The 15272-nt window shown below is 50.3% G+C and overlaps 4 protein-coding genes across 4 annotated transcripts; all 4 read left to right on the top strand.

Moving 5' to 3' along the window:
• The first annotated feature begins 1324 nt into the window (after positions 1 to 1324).
• Positions 1325 to 2118, top strand: BO85DRAFT_141309 (uncharacterized protein). The gene is made up of 3 exons (XM_025654075.1): positions 1325 to 1534; positions 1591 to 1889; positions 1955 to 2118. The coding sequence occupies exons 1-3, from the start codon at positions 1515 to 1517 to the stop codon at positions 2017 to 2019; spliced, it is 384 nt and encodes a 127-aa protein (XP_025512128.1). The 5' UTR covers positions 1325 to 1514; the 3' UTR covers positions 2020 to 2118.
• Positions 2119 to 3110: 992 nt separating this feature from the next.
• Positions 3111 to 6063, top strand: BO85DRAFT_523046 (multicopper oxidase). The gene is made up of 8 exons (XM_025665313.1): positions 3111 to 3710; positions 3772 to 3868; positions 3919 to 3942; positions 3989 to 4378; positions 4437 to 4489; positions 4545 to 4689; positions 4743 to 5329; positions 5401 to 6063. Exons 1-8 carry the CDS (start codon positions 3372 to 3374, stop codon positions 5779 to 5781), a joined length of 2016 nt encoding a protein of 671 aa, XP_025512127.1. The 5' UTR covers positions 3111 to 3371; the 3' UTR covers positions 5782 to 6063.
• A 256-nt stretch (positions 6064 to 6319) lies between these two features.
• On the top strand, positions 6320 to 11238 carry pex6 (AAA family ATPase peroxin 6). Its single transcript, XM_025658192.1, has 3 exons — positions 6320 to 6704; positions 6771 to 10515; positions 10569 to 11238. Exons 1-3 carry the CDS (start codon positions 6521 to 6523, stop codon positions 11035 to 11037), a joined length of 4398 nt encoding a protein of 1465 aa, XP_025512126.1. The 5' UTR covers positions 6320 to 6520; the 3' UTR covers positions 11038 to 11238.
• Positions 11239 to 12189: 951 nt separating this feature from the next.
• Positions 12190 to 15258, top strand: BO85DRAFT_140947 (GABA permease GabA). The gene is made up of 19 exons (XM_025654074.1): positions 12190 to 12431; positions 12521 to 12554; positions 12655 to 12724; positions 12842 to 12914; positions 12966 to 12994; positions 13056 to 13058; positions 13113 to 13177; positions 13226 to 13297; positions 13350 to 13464; positions 13515 to 13593; positions 13643 to 13677; positions 13728 to 13756; positions 13807 to 13839; positions 13889 to 13913; positions 13962 to 14163; positions 14211 to 14417; positions 14474 to 14621; positions 14678 to 14756; positions 14809 to 15258. The coding sequence occupies exons 1-19, from the start codon at positions 12349 to 12351 to the stop codon at positions 14982 to 14984; spliced, it is 1557 nt and encodes a 518-aa protein (XP_025512125.1). The 5' UTR covers positions 12190 to 12348; the 3' UTR covers positions 14985 to 15258.
• Positions 15259 to 15272: the final 14 nt, after the last annotated feature.

Raw genomic sequence — 15272 nt, 5'->3', positions numbered from 1 at the left:
ACGTGTCCTGTCTCGCGGTAACCAACAGGTACCAGAATTTATTTGCCTGTCACTCCCCTCCGATGTAGATCCATTCATCTGTGTGTGAAGCGCCATCTTACCTAAGACTACCTACTTCTAAGGGGCTGTTCCTGGACGTCTCTGCTTCAGTGAAAGTAATCAGGGGTTCAATATCCTGGTAATAGGGCCAGAATGAATGTAGAAGGGGCTGGCTTAGTGATGTGGAACGTGGGTTTAGAAATCCTCAGAATCTGGACCCAAGCGGAAATTGTTTCTGTGACAATGCCGATACCTTCACACTTGCTCATTCATTCACTGGAAAAAGCCACCCAGTATCTCAATACTGTACATTATTGTCGACCCGCAACTTCCCCATTAGCGAAAATTATAGTATTTTTGAGGCTGTCTCAAAACATCCACTTTACCATCAATATGCTAGTCCGGATTCCCTCTAGACTTCCGTTGGCAAACATTGGGTCATAGCTTGTCTCGGTGCAACACGATCTAGATACTAACTTCAAGGCGAGCATTAATGGAACCCCTTATTCGCTTTGGCTAGCTCCCTAAGACGCACTCTTACCCGCTATGGTTTCCAAGCATCCTGCCCAACCCCTCCTAGGACTAATATGAACAATACAATGGACTCCCACTTTGATCTACAAGAAGAAAGCAAGACCTTGCATCTTTCTACACTTGTCGTCGGCATATTTAGTCCTCTCTCGTGGAAGATTCCGCGATCAGGGGGTCTCGGGACTAATTCGGACACTAGGGGAATTTGACTCTACGCTACTATCCTAGGAGCTTCCCTGAGAAAGGCTTGCAAAAACTTTGACAGCACACTTGCTGCAAAAGGAAAAGTATATGATCGTCTCTTTGATTTGGGTATCAACTGATCTTTGTTTACTAATTTGAAGCTAGTTCATCCAGATCGGCAATGGAGAGGGTAGTTACTAGCACAGGTTCGTTTGTATGAGGCTTTTCTGATCAAAAGAAACGACATCCGTGTTGGCCAAGCCAGCTACTGCAAGACCCTAGTACCAGGGAGAGAAGAAGGGGCTAACGCGGTCCGTTCTAGATCTGAAGATGGTATTATTGAGCGAATGGCTGATAGTGCAGCGGTCTACAGTAGGTAATCACACGATGACCCGGCCTGGACGGAGGGTGGGTGTTGTGTTTGCTTCTTCGATGCTGTCGCCAATACTTCAACCAACTACGATCAAGAAGGCAATCCCGATCACGACTGCGGCGAGGGACATTCCCACCTCCGTGGACCTTAATAGCACAGCATGTAAAAGCACAGCTGATTCCGCGAGCCTCGATCTGGTCGCATATGCTGTCTCGAACATGAGGCTCCACGCTTTGTGCATCACATATCACCAAATATAGGGCGAGTATCCTCCAGGTCGATCTTGGAATGTAGCCGCATAGCTGAACCGCTTCACTCCGTGTCTAAGCGAGTCTTGCATTGAAATCTAGGGGCAACCAATAATCCGTCTGGTGTTCGTCGGGTCCGCATGTCGGTTACACAGCAAATGTCGGTCAGTCCTAGGGATGGCTGGATCTTCGTATTAATCGACGCATATCGGGCAGATGGCCATCATTGATACATGCTCCCACGATTTACTTTCAAGGGCGCACCCGGCGCAATGGTTCGATTGCGGATATGGTCGCACGGAATGCAGAAAAATGGCCCGGCTACCAGTCGTGCGGCTCCTGGGTTCCGGGGTCATCCTCGAAACACGGAGTTCAGCTTTCCACTGATGTTTCAATTTTTGCTTTGGGAAACCGCACAAGAACAGTAGTGACAAAGAGCTCGCTCCCAAAAGTCGGAGGCGAGGAGCCTCTTTGCAACCCACATATACAATATTCACCCAAAGTCTTCAAAGATGGTTGATAAACTCCGAGTGAGTGCAAATGTGAAACATCGGCTAACCTTCTTTGTCACATACCGCAGGACTTGGTTCGTATGGTTGGATACATGATAACATTTCAGGTCTTTTAAGGTGGGTACTTGAGTAAAGCACAGCACCATAGTACAAATATGGCCATAAGAGGTGATTTGGAAGCCATCTTGTTATATACAATTCATAAGTAGGGTCATACAGATACAGCTTCTGACGACAAAGCTTAATCATGCACTGCATTATTCATTCTGTCCTATGCTACAAGGAAAACTTTTGCCAAAAGGTTCAACAATCTGCCATCTTTGCTCCAGAGATCAAGACAGCTTATCGGATATATAAATGCTTTCAAGGCCTATGAGATTCCCGGGTCATGCACGGTACTATTGGGGGCCCGGGATACATAAAATGCACTTCGTATCCAACTCAAATTGTCTAACCTGAATGCTTGGTCAGTAACCCATCTGTCCAGTGTCACTCTGCTCCTTAAAATCATTCATTGGTCATCATCGTTGTGGGTTTGCTGAGTTCAGCGGCAGAAGATCGTAGTTTTAGCTGACGTATCAACAGCAGATGCTGTCTTGCCGCTTACTACAAAATCAGTAGCCAACGATACAGCTACTTGTCTTTCAAATATGAAACCTACTAAGGTGTGTCTGGATTTGCTCTTTTGAGAGCTAGTCATGCTGACTAGATATCAGCAGTCTCGCGATACGAGCGCCATCAACCCGCAATGTACTTTGCCTGCCTAACATGACTGAAGCCATTGGCATCCCACTCATCTCGAAGTTTTTTGTTTGCCGTCGTGCCTCGTAGGCATGTCTCGGACTTAATTCAGGGCCCGATTATGTGGACCAAGGATGCTCATAACCTTACGTCAGTCTGTATCAGTGTATGTGTACCCTGTCTGATCATAGTGAGCTCGAGAGTCTTGCGAAGGCTGCCTGAGACCTTCGTATTCTCTGTTCCCTACCATGCCTCTGTCCCAATCTCTGGGTTCGGAGTTAACCACATGATTCCACCTTAGATTATCCCGAGCCTTCTGAGAACCCTAGGATATTGAACCAGGATTGGAGATTCAGTTCAAACCAGTGATTCCACACATTACGAACTGGGCAGCACCCGACGTCCAATATATAGAACTTATCGAATAGTCTACTACCATATCCGATCCCGCTTGTTCTGTTAAACGCAAGCCACAACATTGTTCCAGGGAATGTCCCTTCGAACATCCAAACGAACTCGTAGCTTAGTGGTCCAGATCCGTATGAACAAGCAAAGCTACTCGTTATTGAGTTGCCTCATTGTCAAGGATCTTTGCTGTAGCATGACGCCCGCTCAGTTTTGTTAAGGATGTATCTCACTCTTGCTTTTCTCAAATAGTAGACACCATCCGTTCTATGGCGTACAAGTTCACTTCTATAGTGGTAAGTCTTGAAGTCTTCGCTAAAGCCTAGAGGACCGTTCAAAATGTATCTCCAGACCTACCTTATTGCTATTATCACTTACTTCGGATTTCCATCCTTTCATGGATCTCAACAACCCTCGTTGCAATACCCATTGCAGCTCGATAATGCAGATCTTACGCCGCCTGCTCCCAAAGACCTCTCTTTCATACCCCCTGGTGCCGCGGAAGAGACCCTTGGCGAGCCTTTTAGGTGTCAGTATCCTTCCATGGCAGCTGATTATACCTACAACCCTACGCCGGAGAACCGAAGCATCTGGCTCAAGCATCGGACCAATTCTTCGCTGGACTTTGACATAAACACGGACTATGAAACGAGATGGCCTGCTGGGATTGAACGCAAAGTATGTTCAATTGGACCCAGCTCCACTGAAGTACACTACCAAGATTAACAACAAGGCCTAGTACATCCTCACAGTGGGCGAACGATCGTTGAACCTGGATGGAATTGAATTCCCCTACGCCAAGGTCTTCAATAATAGCTATCCTGGGCCTTGGATCCGTAAGTGCCGCCTTGTCCATGATATGTTAGACCAATGCTCACGAGACTAGAAGCATGCTGGGGTGACTGGATAAGTGAGTTGTATGCATATCTTGCCTTGGCCCACGCTGACAGCAATAGACATCACCGTCAAAAACAATCTCAGGAGAAACGGGACCGCAATCCATATGCACGGACTCCGGATGCTAAGCAATGGTCTCATGGATGGTGTGCCTGGGGTAACTCAATGTCCCATCGCACCTGGAGACACCTTCAACTATATGTTCAATACAACCCAGTATGGCACAACATGGTACCATAGTCACTACAGTCTTCAGTATTCTGATGGCGTGTTGGGTCCATTGACCATCCACGGACCGACATCGGCAAACTTCGACAAAGCCATTGATCCCATCATCTTCACGGACCACAACCACCAAAGCGCCTTCCAGTTGTACTATCAAGAGCAGTTTGCGAACAATTCGACCCGAGTTCCACCGAAGCAGACGAGTATCCTGCTTAATGGACATGGTAAGTCATAGAGATCTTGTCCTCCTTTGACGCAGTATCTTGTCTTAACGCAGTATAGGAAGCTATGCTGGTTCTTTTCCGGAGAGAAGATACCACAAGAAGGTTCAACCTGTAGGCAACTACCCCTATCATTTGTCACATTTACTCAAGACTAACTGATACTCAGGGCAAAAAATATATTCTCAGACTTATCAATGGGTCAACCGATACGACCTTTATCTTCAGCATTGATGGTCACAACCTCACAGTGGTCGGCATGGATCTAGTACCGGTCCAACCCTACACGACAGACCATATATATGTTGGAATAGGTATGTCTTCACCAACTGTAGTTAAAGCCGTAGCACATCCTAACAGAGCCCAGGCCAGAGATACCATATCCTCCTCGAGACCAAAACCGACTTCAGTGACTCCATGAACATGGCATACTGGATCCGAACCGATCCCGCCACCGGGTGCCACAACTTCGAAACCATCCCAGATGCCAGACAGGGTATCCTCTGGTATGGAGGCAGCTCACATCCACCGATTCCGACAACGAACGCACACGCATACAACAACACTTGCAGTGACATGTTAGACTTGGTGCCGGTTGTCCCGTGGACAATAGAAGAGCCACCTCCCATCATCCCAATGGTACGATACACCATGGCACAGTCGTCTATAGAGACAATGAGCGTTACCATTGGCCAATGGAATCTCTCAGCGGTGGGAGATGACCCCGAGGTGACTGTCAACTTCTGGCAGTTCCTGAACGATACTCTTTGGGTGAACTACGCGGAGCCAACAGTCAATCACCTCGATCCTCCATATAACAGTAGTGCTGTCATCTACTTAGCTGCTGAGGCTCAGCCCGCGCAGACCACATGGAATTACATGCTGATAATCGGTGGTAACATCGTCGCTACGCCCCCAGTAACTGGAGGCAATTTGGCACCCAACGCACATCCAGTAAGCTTTTCTCCCCACCCCCCTTGTTGCAATACCCAAGTCGCAGCATCCTTTAACTTGTGTCACCTAAGATCCATCTCCACGGCCACGACTTCGCCGTCCTACAATACTCCACCGACAAGTACAACAGCAGCGAAGACCTAGACCTAAATCTGGAGAACCCACGGCGTCGCGACGCCGTCCTTCTCCCACAGAATGGCTTTATTGTGATTGCATTCAAAACCGACAATCCAGGCTCCTGGACTCTACATTGCCATATTGCATGGCATGCTTCTGCGGGTTTGGCTTTCCAGGTCCTGGAAGAGCAGCCGGCTTTCAAGGCGGGTATTGAAGACTCTACTGTTGCGAGAATTCAATTGGATCGGACGTGTCAGAACTGGGATGTTTGGTTTGCGAATGCTTCGAATCATTGGAATCCAAATGGGAGATTTCAGGATGATTCGGGGATTTGAGGTCTGTGTTTGGGGAGGATAATTGTTGGGAGTCAATAAACGTGACTGGTGCTAGCAGCAGCGAAAGCAACGTGGCTTCATTTCTGTTGTCAGAGTTGTGCTATAGTAGTACGTTCTGGTGATGGCAATATTATAGTAGTATCTTGTTCTTGAATATTTTTGATGAAGCAACACGGACGGTGGTAGTAATAGGGGGCTCAAGATATATATTCAACCTGCACAAATCAAATACATTGCCAGATGGCTACTAGTAGTCTTTATCACTCGTACTGGCCATCTCCAGGAATGAGCCTCCATAATAGATGAATACAACGGAATTTGATGCTACCACATTTATACCCAGGAATGTGAAAGCAGACCATGTGTCAAGAGTGGATCAGGGAGAGACCCCAAAAGTTGGGGAAAGAAGGAAGATCTTGTGAACCTCGGCATCGGGAAGGGGCAGAAACGAGGGCGGGCGGTGCCGAGCAACAGTAGCTGCTGCGGCGGCCTCGTCGTTCTCCCCGGACTTGTGTCGCGACTCTCCGCTTCTCTCTTCCTCTGCACTAGTCCCATCGGTGACTTTCTCTTCCCTTTCCTTCCATTATCCTGAGTCGCTACTGGGCGAGGAATGTGACCACTTCTTCCTTCTTTGTGTGGCAATTCCTCCTTCCCCTCATCTTATCTTGTGTCGCGGAAAGACACCACCCATCACTCCCCGCCCAGCACACGGCAATTGACCAGACCCGCGCCTCCGATCATGGACCTTGAACACCGTGACTTCAACAACTCAGACCAGCCCAGGCGGCGGAGACGGAATGCAGTGAGACGACGAATGCGCAATCGGGCACCCATTTCCGCCCGTCTCTCGCTCGATCCTCATCTCCGCGGGAATGTCGGGGTTGTGTCCGAGGATCTGGCCGGTGACCTCTTCCACACTTCCGGTAAGGGAAACATAACCGCACGAGGGTTGTACTACTCCGCTGACTTGGAATTCACCGGCTATGTAGAAGGGACTGGAAAGGAAACAGACATCCACTACATCGCCATCTCGCCGTACCAACCGGGATCGAACGCGGTTGAGGATCTAGCCTGGACCATCATTCCCGTTCGGCCGCAGTCCGCAGAACGCTCTTCCCAGTCGCCGCTCCCTCACTCCACCGTCCTTTTCCCAAGCTCGGCGACTTCTCTGCAGCCATTTACCGATGCCCTGAGCAAGCTTGATCCCACTCGTCATACCCTCCAAGCACAACGTCCCATTGAGATTCAGCTGTTAGATGTTGCGCCTCTACCTTTGGACACCATCTACGTGACTGTAGAGCGGGATCTCCTCCGGAACCACGACGATGTTCAAAACAAGTTTGGCGGAGGTTTTACGCCTAGTCAGAATGGCCCCAATGGACATTGGGCGAAGGCAGGGAAGGGTGGTGTCGAGGCCAAGAAGCAGTCGAAAAAGGCGGCAGCGGAGACGGAAGATAGGCTGACGGCTGCTGTACGGCAGGCCTTGGGAGCTGAGAAGGTGGTGCATACTGGCGATGTACTACCCCTTCCACTACCGCCCCATCCCATCACCTATGCCCCGTCCCCGCCTGCACGTATCTCTTACTGTGAGCCGGTTTCTCAGGGCCTGCTAATGCCGACGACCAAAGTGGTTCTGATTCAGGCACGGCCACAGGGCCATCGGTCACAGCGAAGCTTACGGTCGAGCTCGGGTCTCCTGAAGCAAGTCGCGGAGGACGAAGCAGATGACACGTCCAACGAACAGTTCTACTCCGCCGCGGAGGATAAGCCGGTGGAGAGCAGCACAGAGGTCGAAGCTACATCGACGGCAGATGAGTCGGAGACGGAAGGGTCAGGAAATGCTAGCGACACATCGGACGACTCCCTAGATGACATGATCTCTCTTGCTGCTCCCGAGCTACCTCAACCGCCGTCCGGCGTCATGTCCGCGATGACTGCTGCCACACCTCGGGCAGGTGGTCGCCGTGGGGACGGTACACATACCCCTGGGTCCGTGGCGTCTAACTTCACCTCTACGACTATGCGCCCTGGGCGAACAAACGGCGGGAAGGTGTTCAAGGCGGAAGGCTTGCTTCGGAGGGTATCGAGCGACCTTCTCCATCCCAGGCCACGGGAAGATGATGATACCGAATCATTCATCTTTGTGGATATTAGCACACTTGCAAAGATTGGTTGTTTTTCAGGAGACTGGGTCAGAATTGAGGCCACTGAAGAACCGCAGCTGAATATGTTCGCCTCTATTAAGCTTGGAAGCTTCAACGAACAAGAGGAGGACTCAGGAAATTGGCGTGCTGCTAAGATATACGGACTCCCAGGCCTGCCATCGGCTAAACCTCGGTATTCGATCAACCAGTCTGGCGAGCGACGGTCGAGTATCTCTCAGCGTGCGCCAACGCGCTTGACTCCTTCCGTCTTCGTCCCGCCTCTGCTCTTGAACAATCTTGAGAACCCGAAATATCTACGCATCTCCCCGATCGCTTTTGCTGCGGCCAATGGAGCTAAGCCTGGTCTTTTGCACCAGGTGAAGTCAAGTGTCGTGCGGAGCCCACCTCTGGCGAAGGAAGTAACTTTACTCAAGGTGTCTACCCCATTGTCCATGGACCGTGTTCTTCAACCGGCTCTGTTTGCTGGCCTCAAGCAATATTTTGAATCAAAACGACGACTACTTAAAGGTGGTGATCTTGTGGGAATCAGCGTTGATGAGGGACTCGGTCGAGCCGTCTTTCCTGTAACAACCGGTGGTGACACTGGTGCCCAGGATGATGATCTGACTATTCGTTTGGGCCAGGTTACTGATGCTAACCACACCGCATCCAAGAAAGTGGGCGTCGCCTGGTTCCGCGTTGGACAGGTTGTCCCTAGCACGTCCAATGAGCAGGATGGCCCCGAGAATCAGTGGGGAGGTGTTGCTGTTATCGATTCAGCCACCACCCGAATGGTCCAGGCCGGTAGTGATGTCAGCAGGGTACCAGGCACTATTAACAATGGATGGGAATATTGGCTTGGAGTCAAGACAGTTCCACGGGCCGCCAACGACGCTCCGACTCCGCATGGCCTTATCACGGAAGCCCCGCAGTCGTTTATTCCTCCGTTGCAGCAGCGCATTCGAGACCTGATGTCAGTGGCAACCAGCCCCCGTGCGATCCAGCTGGGCATGAAACCGGTCGTCATCCTGATCAGGTCCCAACAGAGGCATATCGGCAAGGCGACCATCGCAAACCGCGCTTGTGCTGACATTGGTCTTCATACATTCCCCATCGATGCGTACGATATTTTGACCGAAGGTGGCGCCAATGGAGGTGATGTGAAGACCGAAGCATATTTGAAGGCCAGAGCAGAGCGCGCGTTCCACTGTGGGCCGGAATGCACTGCTCTTTTGATTAAGCATATCGAAGTCTTGACTGCAGACCGCATCATCTCAGCGATGGCTGATATTGTGGCGGATGCGCGAGTCGTGATCGCGACCACCACGGATGTGGAGCAGATCCCTGAAGGCATTCGTAGCATGTTCACGCACGAGTTTGAGATGGGTGCCCCGGAGGAAAAAGAACGTGAGGGAATCTTGCGCAACGCTGTCACCGAACGTGGTATCAAAACATCACCTGATGTTGATTTATCCACTGTGGCCCTGAAGACCGCTGCTCTGGTTGCGGGAGACTTGGTGGATGTTGTTGAGCGGGCCTCAGCCGCAAGGACGGCTCGTCTCGAGAAACTGGCAGAACTGGCAAGCAAGAACGCTGGCCAGGCTGTCAGCGTTAGGGATGTACTGGTCTCCGGTGGAGACGCGGCACGAGGAGTTACGAAAGTTGATTTTGATGCTGCAGTTGATGCCGCCCGAAAGAACTTTGCTGATTCCATCGGTGCACCGAAGATCCCCAACGTCAGCTGGGACGACGTGGGTGGTTTGACCAATGTCAAGGATGCTCTGATTGAAACTATTCAGCTACCGCTCGAGCGACCCGAGTTGTTCGCTAAAGGCATGAAGAAGCGAAGTGGTATCCTATTCTACGGACCTCCAGGTACCGGCAAGACATTACTCGCGAAGGCTATTGCGACCGAATTCTCTCTGAATTTCTTCTCCGTCAAGGGACCGGAGCTGCTCAACATGTACATTGGAGAGTCTGAAGCGAACGTACGCCGAGTCTTCCAGCGGGCCCGGGATGCTCGGCCTTGTGTTGTTTTCTTCGACGAATTGGACTCCGTCGCACCTAAGCGAGGCAACCAAGGAGATAGTGGCGGCGTCATGGACCGCATTGTCAGTCAACTTCTCGCGGAGCTCGACGGTATGAACGGGGGTGAGGAAAACAGCGGTGGCGTCTTTGTCATTGGTGCCACCAACCGGCCCGACCTCCTTGACACGGCTCTCCTTCGTCCTGGTCGGTTCGATAAGATGCTTTATCTGGGTGTCTCCGATACCCATGAAAAGCAGTCTACTATTCTAGAGGCCCTGACGAGAAAGTTCACATTGTCGCCGGATCTATCGCTCCGCAGAGTGGCCGATCGGCTGCCTCTGACCTACACAGGTGCCGATTTGTACGCCTTGTGCTCGGATGCTATGCTCAAGGCCATTACGCGGAAGGCTACGGCTGTTGACGAAAAGATCAAGCAGCTCCCTGGAGAGCCGGTCAGCACGGCATACTTCTTCGACCACTTGGCCACGCCAGAGGATGTGGCGGTGATGGTTACGGAGGAAGACTTCAAGGAAGCACAGGATGAGCTGGTTCCTAGTGTTAGGTAAGTCACAATAACTGTTCGCCCCTAAGATTTCCCGCTCTAACAGCGTGCAGTGCCAAGGAACTGGAGCATTTCGAGCGGATCCGACAGACATTCGAATCAGTTGATAAGCAGAAGCAGGAGTCGGGCAATTCCGCGCCCCAGACCATCGAGGAAGTGCTGGAGGCACTCAAATCGGGAGACCAACTAGAGTTCAGTATGGACGGACCCACCACCAACGGAGACTCGCATGTCAACGATGCCGGAAAGGGTAAAGGCAAGCAAGTACCCAGTAGCCAGTCGGCTAGTGGGAAAGGTAAAGGGAAGAGCCCTGCAGGAACAGGCGGCAAGTCGAAGAACAAGCTCGTGGCCATGCCGAACGGCGACTCGGATTCGTCTCTGGACGGACCGACGGCCGACCGGGGCACGGGACGAGGCTACGATGATGTTGGCGAGGACGATGAGGATGGGGTGACCAACGGGGGAGATGAGGACTATATCATCCGTACTGACCACCTAGCACAGGATGGTGGGTCCAAGTGATGAGGAAGAGGCAAGGGACGATTGATTCCTGGCGCCACCAGATGACCTGTTGTATTATTCATCATGATATCAGGCCATCTGGAGGGCTGGTGTACATATTATACATATATCATAGCTGTTATGACTGCATACCATGTGAGAAGAGATTATGATGTTATTATACCATAGTACTATCCACAATTTCACTATTCCAGAATGCAGGCAAAGATTGCATGCGGCTCGCGTACTTCATAACGATCGGATCCAAATGCGTTAACCCTATTCAGGTTAGGTGGACCCTATTCCAGTTAGCGATAAGTATTAGTTTTGCTGTCAAAGGGAAGATAATGAGCTCTATCTTAGGTATAAAAGAGAAAAATTATAGGTAAGGAACTTATCTTCTTATCGGTTCCTGATAACCGACCAAAGACTGTTTGCCTTCTGTGAGTCAATTGCTGCCCTAATCATCTGTGTTGCCACATTCTCATCATTGGGATAATAACTATGAGATATCTAAACCCGGAGCGGGAGCTTATCTCTGCTGGAATCGGAGCAGGTCCTTTGCCCAATCCATGTTTCACCGGCCAAATAAGCTTCGTCTCCGTCACCCCAACCTGGTTAGACTCCGGTCTTCTCCAGCAACCCATCCTCCACTATCTCGAATCTGACTGGCGGTCGGCGATTCGACTTCGGCGCTGTGCACGAATCAAGATGAGTCGCACCACGGGGGTTCTTATCATTCAGGCCCATTCAGTGCCATGGTGGGTTGAGAAGCAAGTAAGGCTGGCACTGACTGGTAGTTCTCAGCAGTGGAAGTTGTACCTGTTTGATATTACCCCATATCCATTAGGTAACAGACGACGGAGCATCTCCGCCACTGCGATTCCCTCCCCGCAATTTCGCTGCTCCTCGACCAGCCAGAGCTGCTCTGGCTTCTCATACCTCGGGGAGATATTGTTGCTCCCTCCCAAATCGAGCTGCGATAATCCCGGTGGATAATGAATGGATGGCATCCGTTTGTCGTAATGACGGGCTTGGGCGTGTGGAAGCCTTGTTCCGTGACCACCCCTCCCTGTGTCCCTCCCCTTCCTTTCCTCCCATTTCCGCTGTCGCCTTACAACCCTCACCTGGTCTGACGTGCTTTGCTTTCTCTCTTATTTTCCCGCGGGATTCCCTACATTCTCTCTCTTCATTCAATATACCTTTCTCCTTCCTCCCTCTTCTTCTTCCCTCCTTCCTTTCCCCTTATTCCTCTCTCTGTTCGATTCCCCCTTGATCCCGAACAATTCCCTTGGTTACACATACTCGGGCAATTGATACACCTCGCCCACCATGAAAGACTTTCGGGGAGATGATGACGCCCAGTTGGCGGCCATGGGCCACAAGGCCGAACTGAACCGCAATTTCTCTATGCTGTATGTCACCTTCCCACCCATGCCCTGATGCTGCTGATCTACCTCTCACGTGGACCAATACTGATGGATGGTGGTGGTGGTTGATGCAGGTCAATGTTGGGTTTAGCGTTTGCCATTCTGAATGTACGTCGACAAATCATCGCCTCCGCTCGACCTCGATGAGAGACCGTCTCTGGTACTAGACCACACCGGGAAGTCGATAGCTAATTAAGTCTGCGCGCAGTCATGGACCGCTTTATCAGCCAGTTTATCCCTCAGTCTGCCGTCTGGTGGCTGCGTTAGTGTCATCTGGGGTAAGTCATTGGTGTTGAGGGTTCATCCCTAGTTATTGTCTGCATGGCGGGGATGTTTCATGCTCTGATTGTGTTGGTGGTAGGTGAGATTCCTCGGCTAACTTCTGTCCTTTCTAGGGTTGATCACGGCTGGTATCTGTAATCTTTGCATGTCGGCTTCGCTTGCCGAGTTCTTGTCGGCATATCCTACGTAGGTGCTTCTAGATGTGCTTTTTGGTGTCTAAGACTAATTGTGGTTAAGTGCTGGTGGACAATATCATTGGGTTGCAGGTGAGTGATACATGTTTTATACTCTATGACTGTTACAGTGCTAACTATCTTTCTTTTACAGTTAGTATGTTTTAGGATATCTTTTTTTCTGCCGCTTTTTGCTGACAGTAGATGAAAGTTTCCTGGGAAAGATGGATGCCCCTTCTTTCGTGGATCACGGGTTGGGCGAACGTGACTGGCTGGGTATTGTATACAGGACTTTTCTATACGTGCAACTGCTAATTCCTACAGGTTGCCCTGACTGCAACCGGAGGTCTTCTTGGAAGTGAACTGATCTTGGGTGTTATCTCGTTGATGCATCCCGTAAGTCTCTCGCTGACTTCTTCGACCCGAACAATTACTCACAACTCAATAGTCGTATGTTTCGCAGCGCTGGCATCAGTTCCTGATCTACATCGCCTATAACATTATTGCATTCCTCATCAATGCCTTTATGGGCTCGCTTCTTCCCTTGGTTACTAAGGGTGCCTGTGAGTGGAGTTGTATGCCTAAATATATGATTTTGAGCTGACATGTCCAGTTATCTGGTCCCTCACCGGCTTCACTATAATCTGCATTACTCTCTTAGCATGCGCATCCCCAAACTACAACTCCGGAGAGTAAGTAATAATCGGCTAATTGTTTCTACACGTTATGCTGATCAAATAGGTTCGTCTTCGGAGAATTCATCAACGAAACAGGATGTATGGCAAACCACACCCCTTATTTATCGGTAAATGCTAACAGATCTTAGGGCCTGATGGACTTGCTTGGCTGCTCGGAGTATGTTTTGCTACCTAAATTCTGCGGATTTTGTTACTCATACCATGTAGCTCCTTCAAGGTGGACTGGGTCTCACAGGCTTTGTAAGTCTTCTGCTCTCTGTTGTACAACACTGTACTAATTTCTATTCAGGACGGTGTCGCACACATGATCGAAGGTAAATTTGCCAACACTACTGGCGTCATCATATACTGAACATTCGTAGAAATTCCAAACCCCTCGGTGGTAGGGCCGAAGATCATGATCGGTTGCGTCGGTATTGGAACCTTTACTGGCACAATCTTCTTGATTGTTCTCCTCTTTGTGGCTGGAAACATCTACGAAGATATCAACTCCGCGGCCACGCCTTTGCTGCAGATTTTCGTGAATGCGACGAGCAACAACGCCGGTGCCATCTGCCTTCTCGTGTAAGTTGTTCCTAAGATGTCGGCCCGCAATCACTGACATGTTCAAGCTTCCCTCTCGTGTGTGTTCTCTTTGCTGCTACCACGATCATGACCACCAGCAGTCGTATGATCTACGCCTTTGCAAGAGATGGCGGTCTCCCCGCTTCTCCTTTTTTCAGCAAGGTGCACACCAAGCTGGAGGTTCCTCTGAATGCATTGTACCTTACCAACATTCTGGTCATTATTTTTGGGTGCATTTTCCTCGGCTCGTCAAGGTAGGTAAAATGCAAAAAGTGAAAATGCAGATTGCGGTTTGTTAACCTCTCAACAGTGCGTTCAACGCTATTGTGTCGGCTTCGGTTGTCATGCTTGATGTGGCGTACGGCATCCCTATTGCAGTGAACTGCATTCGCGGCCGGAAGATGCTACCGGAGAGGTCCTTTGTCTTGCCCAACGTTGTGGGCTGGATTGTAAACCTGGTACGTCTGACTGGGAAACTATTTATCCGTAAAATACTGACATGTTTCCTGGATAGATCTCGCTAGCCTACGTTTCCCTCACGACCGTGCTCTTCCTCTTCCCCCCTGACTACCCTGTTACTGGAAGCAACATGAGTAAGTTCGTCCCGGTATCCACTTTACCATATTTCTAACGTGTCCGCCCTAGACTACTGTGTAGCCGTGTTTGGCATCGTTATGGTGGTGTCGATCTTCCAATGGTTTGTTGACGGACGTAAAAACTTCACCGGACCACGGATGGATGTAGATATCATCAGTGGCCAGGTAGCCCCCGGTGAAGGCACCGATGAAGTCGTGGTGCCTACCAACTTCCATGAGAAATAAGCAGGTCGCAACCTGGCGAAACGGATGAACATGGGCCCGAGCACAGGTGCTCAGGCACTTTTGGAAACCTTTTTTGTATATAACACACGGCGTCTTGGAGCATAGAGTTTAGCCTGAATAGTCATTCACTCGAACCACTGGTGGCAGTCATCTCCGGTGAATGCAGCATGAATTGCGTCATATCCAGAGGCGGGAGATGGGCCGATCCCAACAACTCCAGATAACCGCTCCTCTTTTTCCCCACACTTCGGCTCACTTGCTCTTTGTTGACCTCGTGCACACCTCGTG

This window comes from Aspergillus piperis (assembly GCF_003184755.1).
Source record: "Aspergillus piperis CBS 112811 unplaced genomic scaffold BO85scaffold_20, whole genome shotgun sequence".
Lineage (NCBI taxonomy): Eukaryota > Fungi > Ascomycota > Eurotiomycetes > Eurotiales > Aspergillaceae > Aspergillus > Aspergillus piperis.
This window is presented reverse-complemented; position numbering and strand designations above follow the sequence as displayed.

Excerpts from the sequence above, each read along its gene's own strand:
- BO85DRAFT_141309 (XM_025654075.1), top strand. The coding sequence starts at position 1,515 with ATGTCGGTTACACAGCAAAT. Across the intron at positions 1,535-1,590 it reads ATGTCGGTTACACAGCAAAT|ATGGCCATCATTGATACATG; the intron begins GTCGGTCAGTCC and ends CATATCGGGCAG. Across the intron at positions 1,890-1,954 it reads ACCCAAAGTCTTCAAAGATG|GACTTGGTTCGTATGGTTGG; the intron begins GTTGATAAACTC and ends CACATACCGCAG.
- BO85DRAFT_523046 (XM_025665313.1), top strand. The coding sequence starts at position 3,372 with ATGTATCTCCAGACCTACCTTATTGCTATTATCACTTACTTCGGATTT. Across the intron at positions 3,711-3,771 it reads CTGCTGGGATTGAACGCAAA|TACATCCTCACAGTGGGCGA; the intron begins GTATGTTCAATT and ends AACAAGGCCTAG. Across the intron at positions 4,690-4,742 it reads CCATATATATGTTGGAATAG|GCCAGAGATACCATATCCTC; the intron begins GTATGTCTTCAC and ends AACAGAGCCCAG.
- pex6 (XM_025658192.1), top strand. The coding sequence starts at position 6,521 with ATGGACCTTGAACACCGTGACTTCAACAACTCAGACCAGCCCAGGCGG. Across the intron at positions 6,705-6,770 it reads TGACCTCTTCCACACTTCCG|AAGGGACTGGAAAGGAAACA; the intron begins GTAAGGGAAACA and ends CCGGCTATGTAG. Across the intron at positions 10,516-10,568 it reads GAGCTGGTTCCTAGTGTTAG|TGCCAAGGAACTGGAGCATT; the intron begins GTAAGTCACAAT and ends AACAGCGTGCAG.
- BO85DRAFT_140947 (XM_025654074.1), top strand. The coding sequence starts at position 12,349 with ATGAAAGACTTTCGGGGAGATGATGACGCCCAGTTGGCGGCCATGGGC. Across the intron at positions 12,915-12,965 it reads TTCTTGTCGGCATATCCTAC|TGCTGGTGGACAATATCATT; the intron begins GTAGGTGCTTCT and ends ATTGTGGTTAAG. Across the intron at positions 13,298-13,349 it reads TTATCTCGTTGATGCATCCC|TCGTATGTTTCGCAGCGCTG; the intron begins GTAAGTCTCTCG and ends ACAACTCAATAG.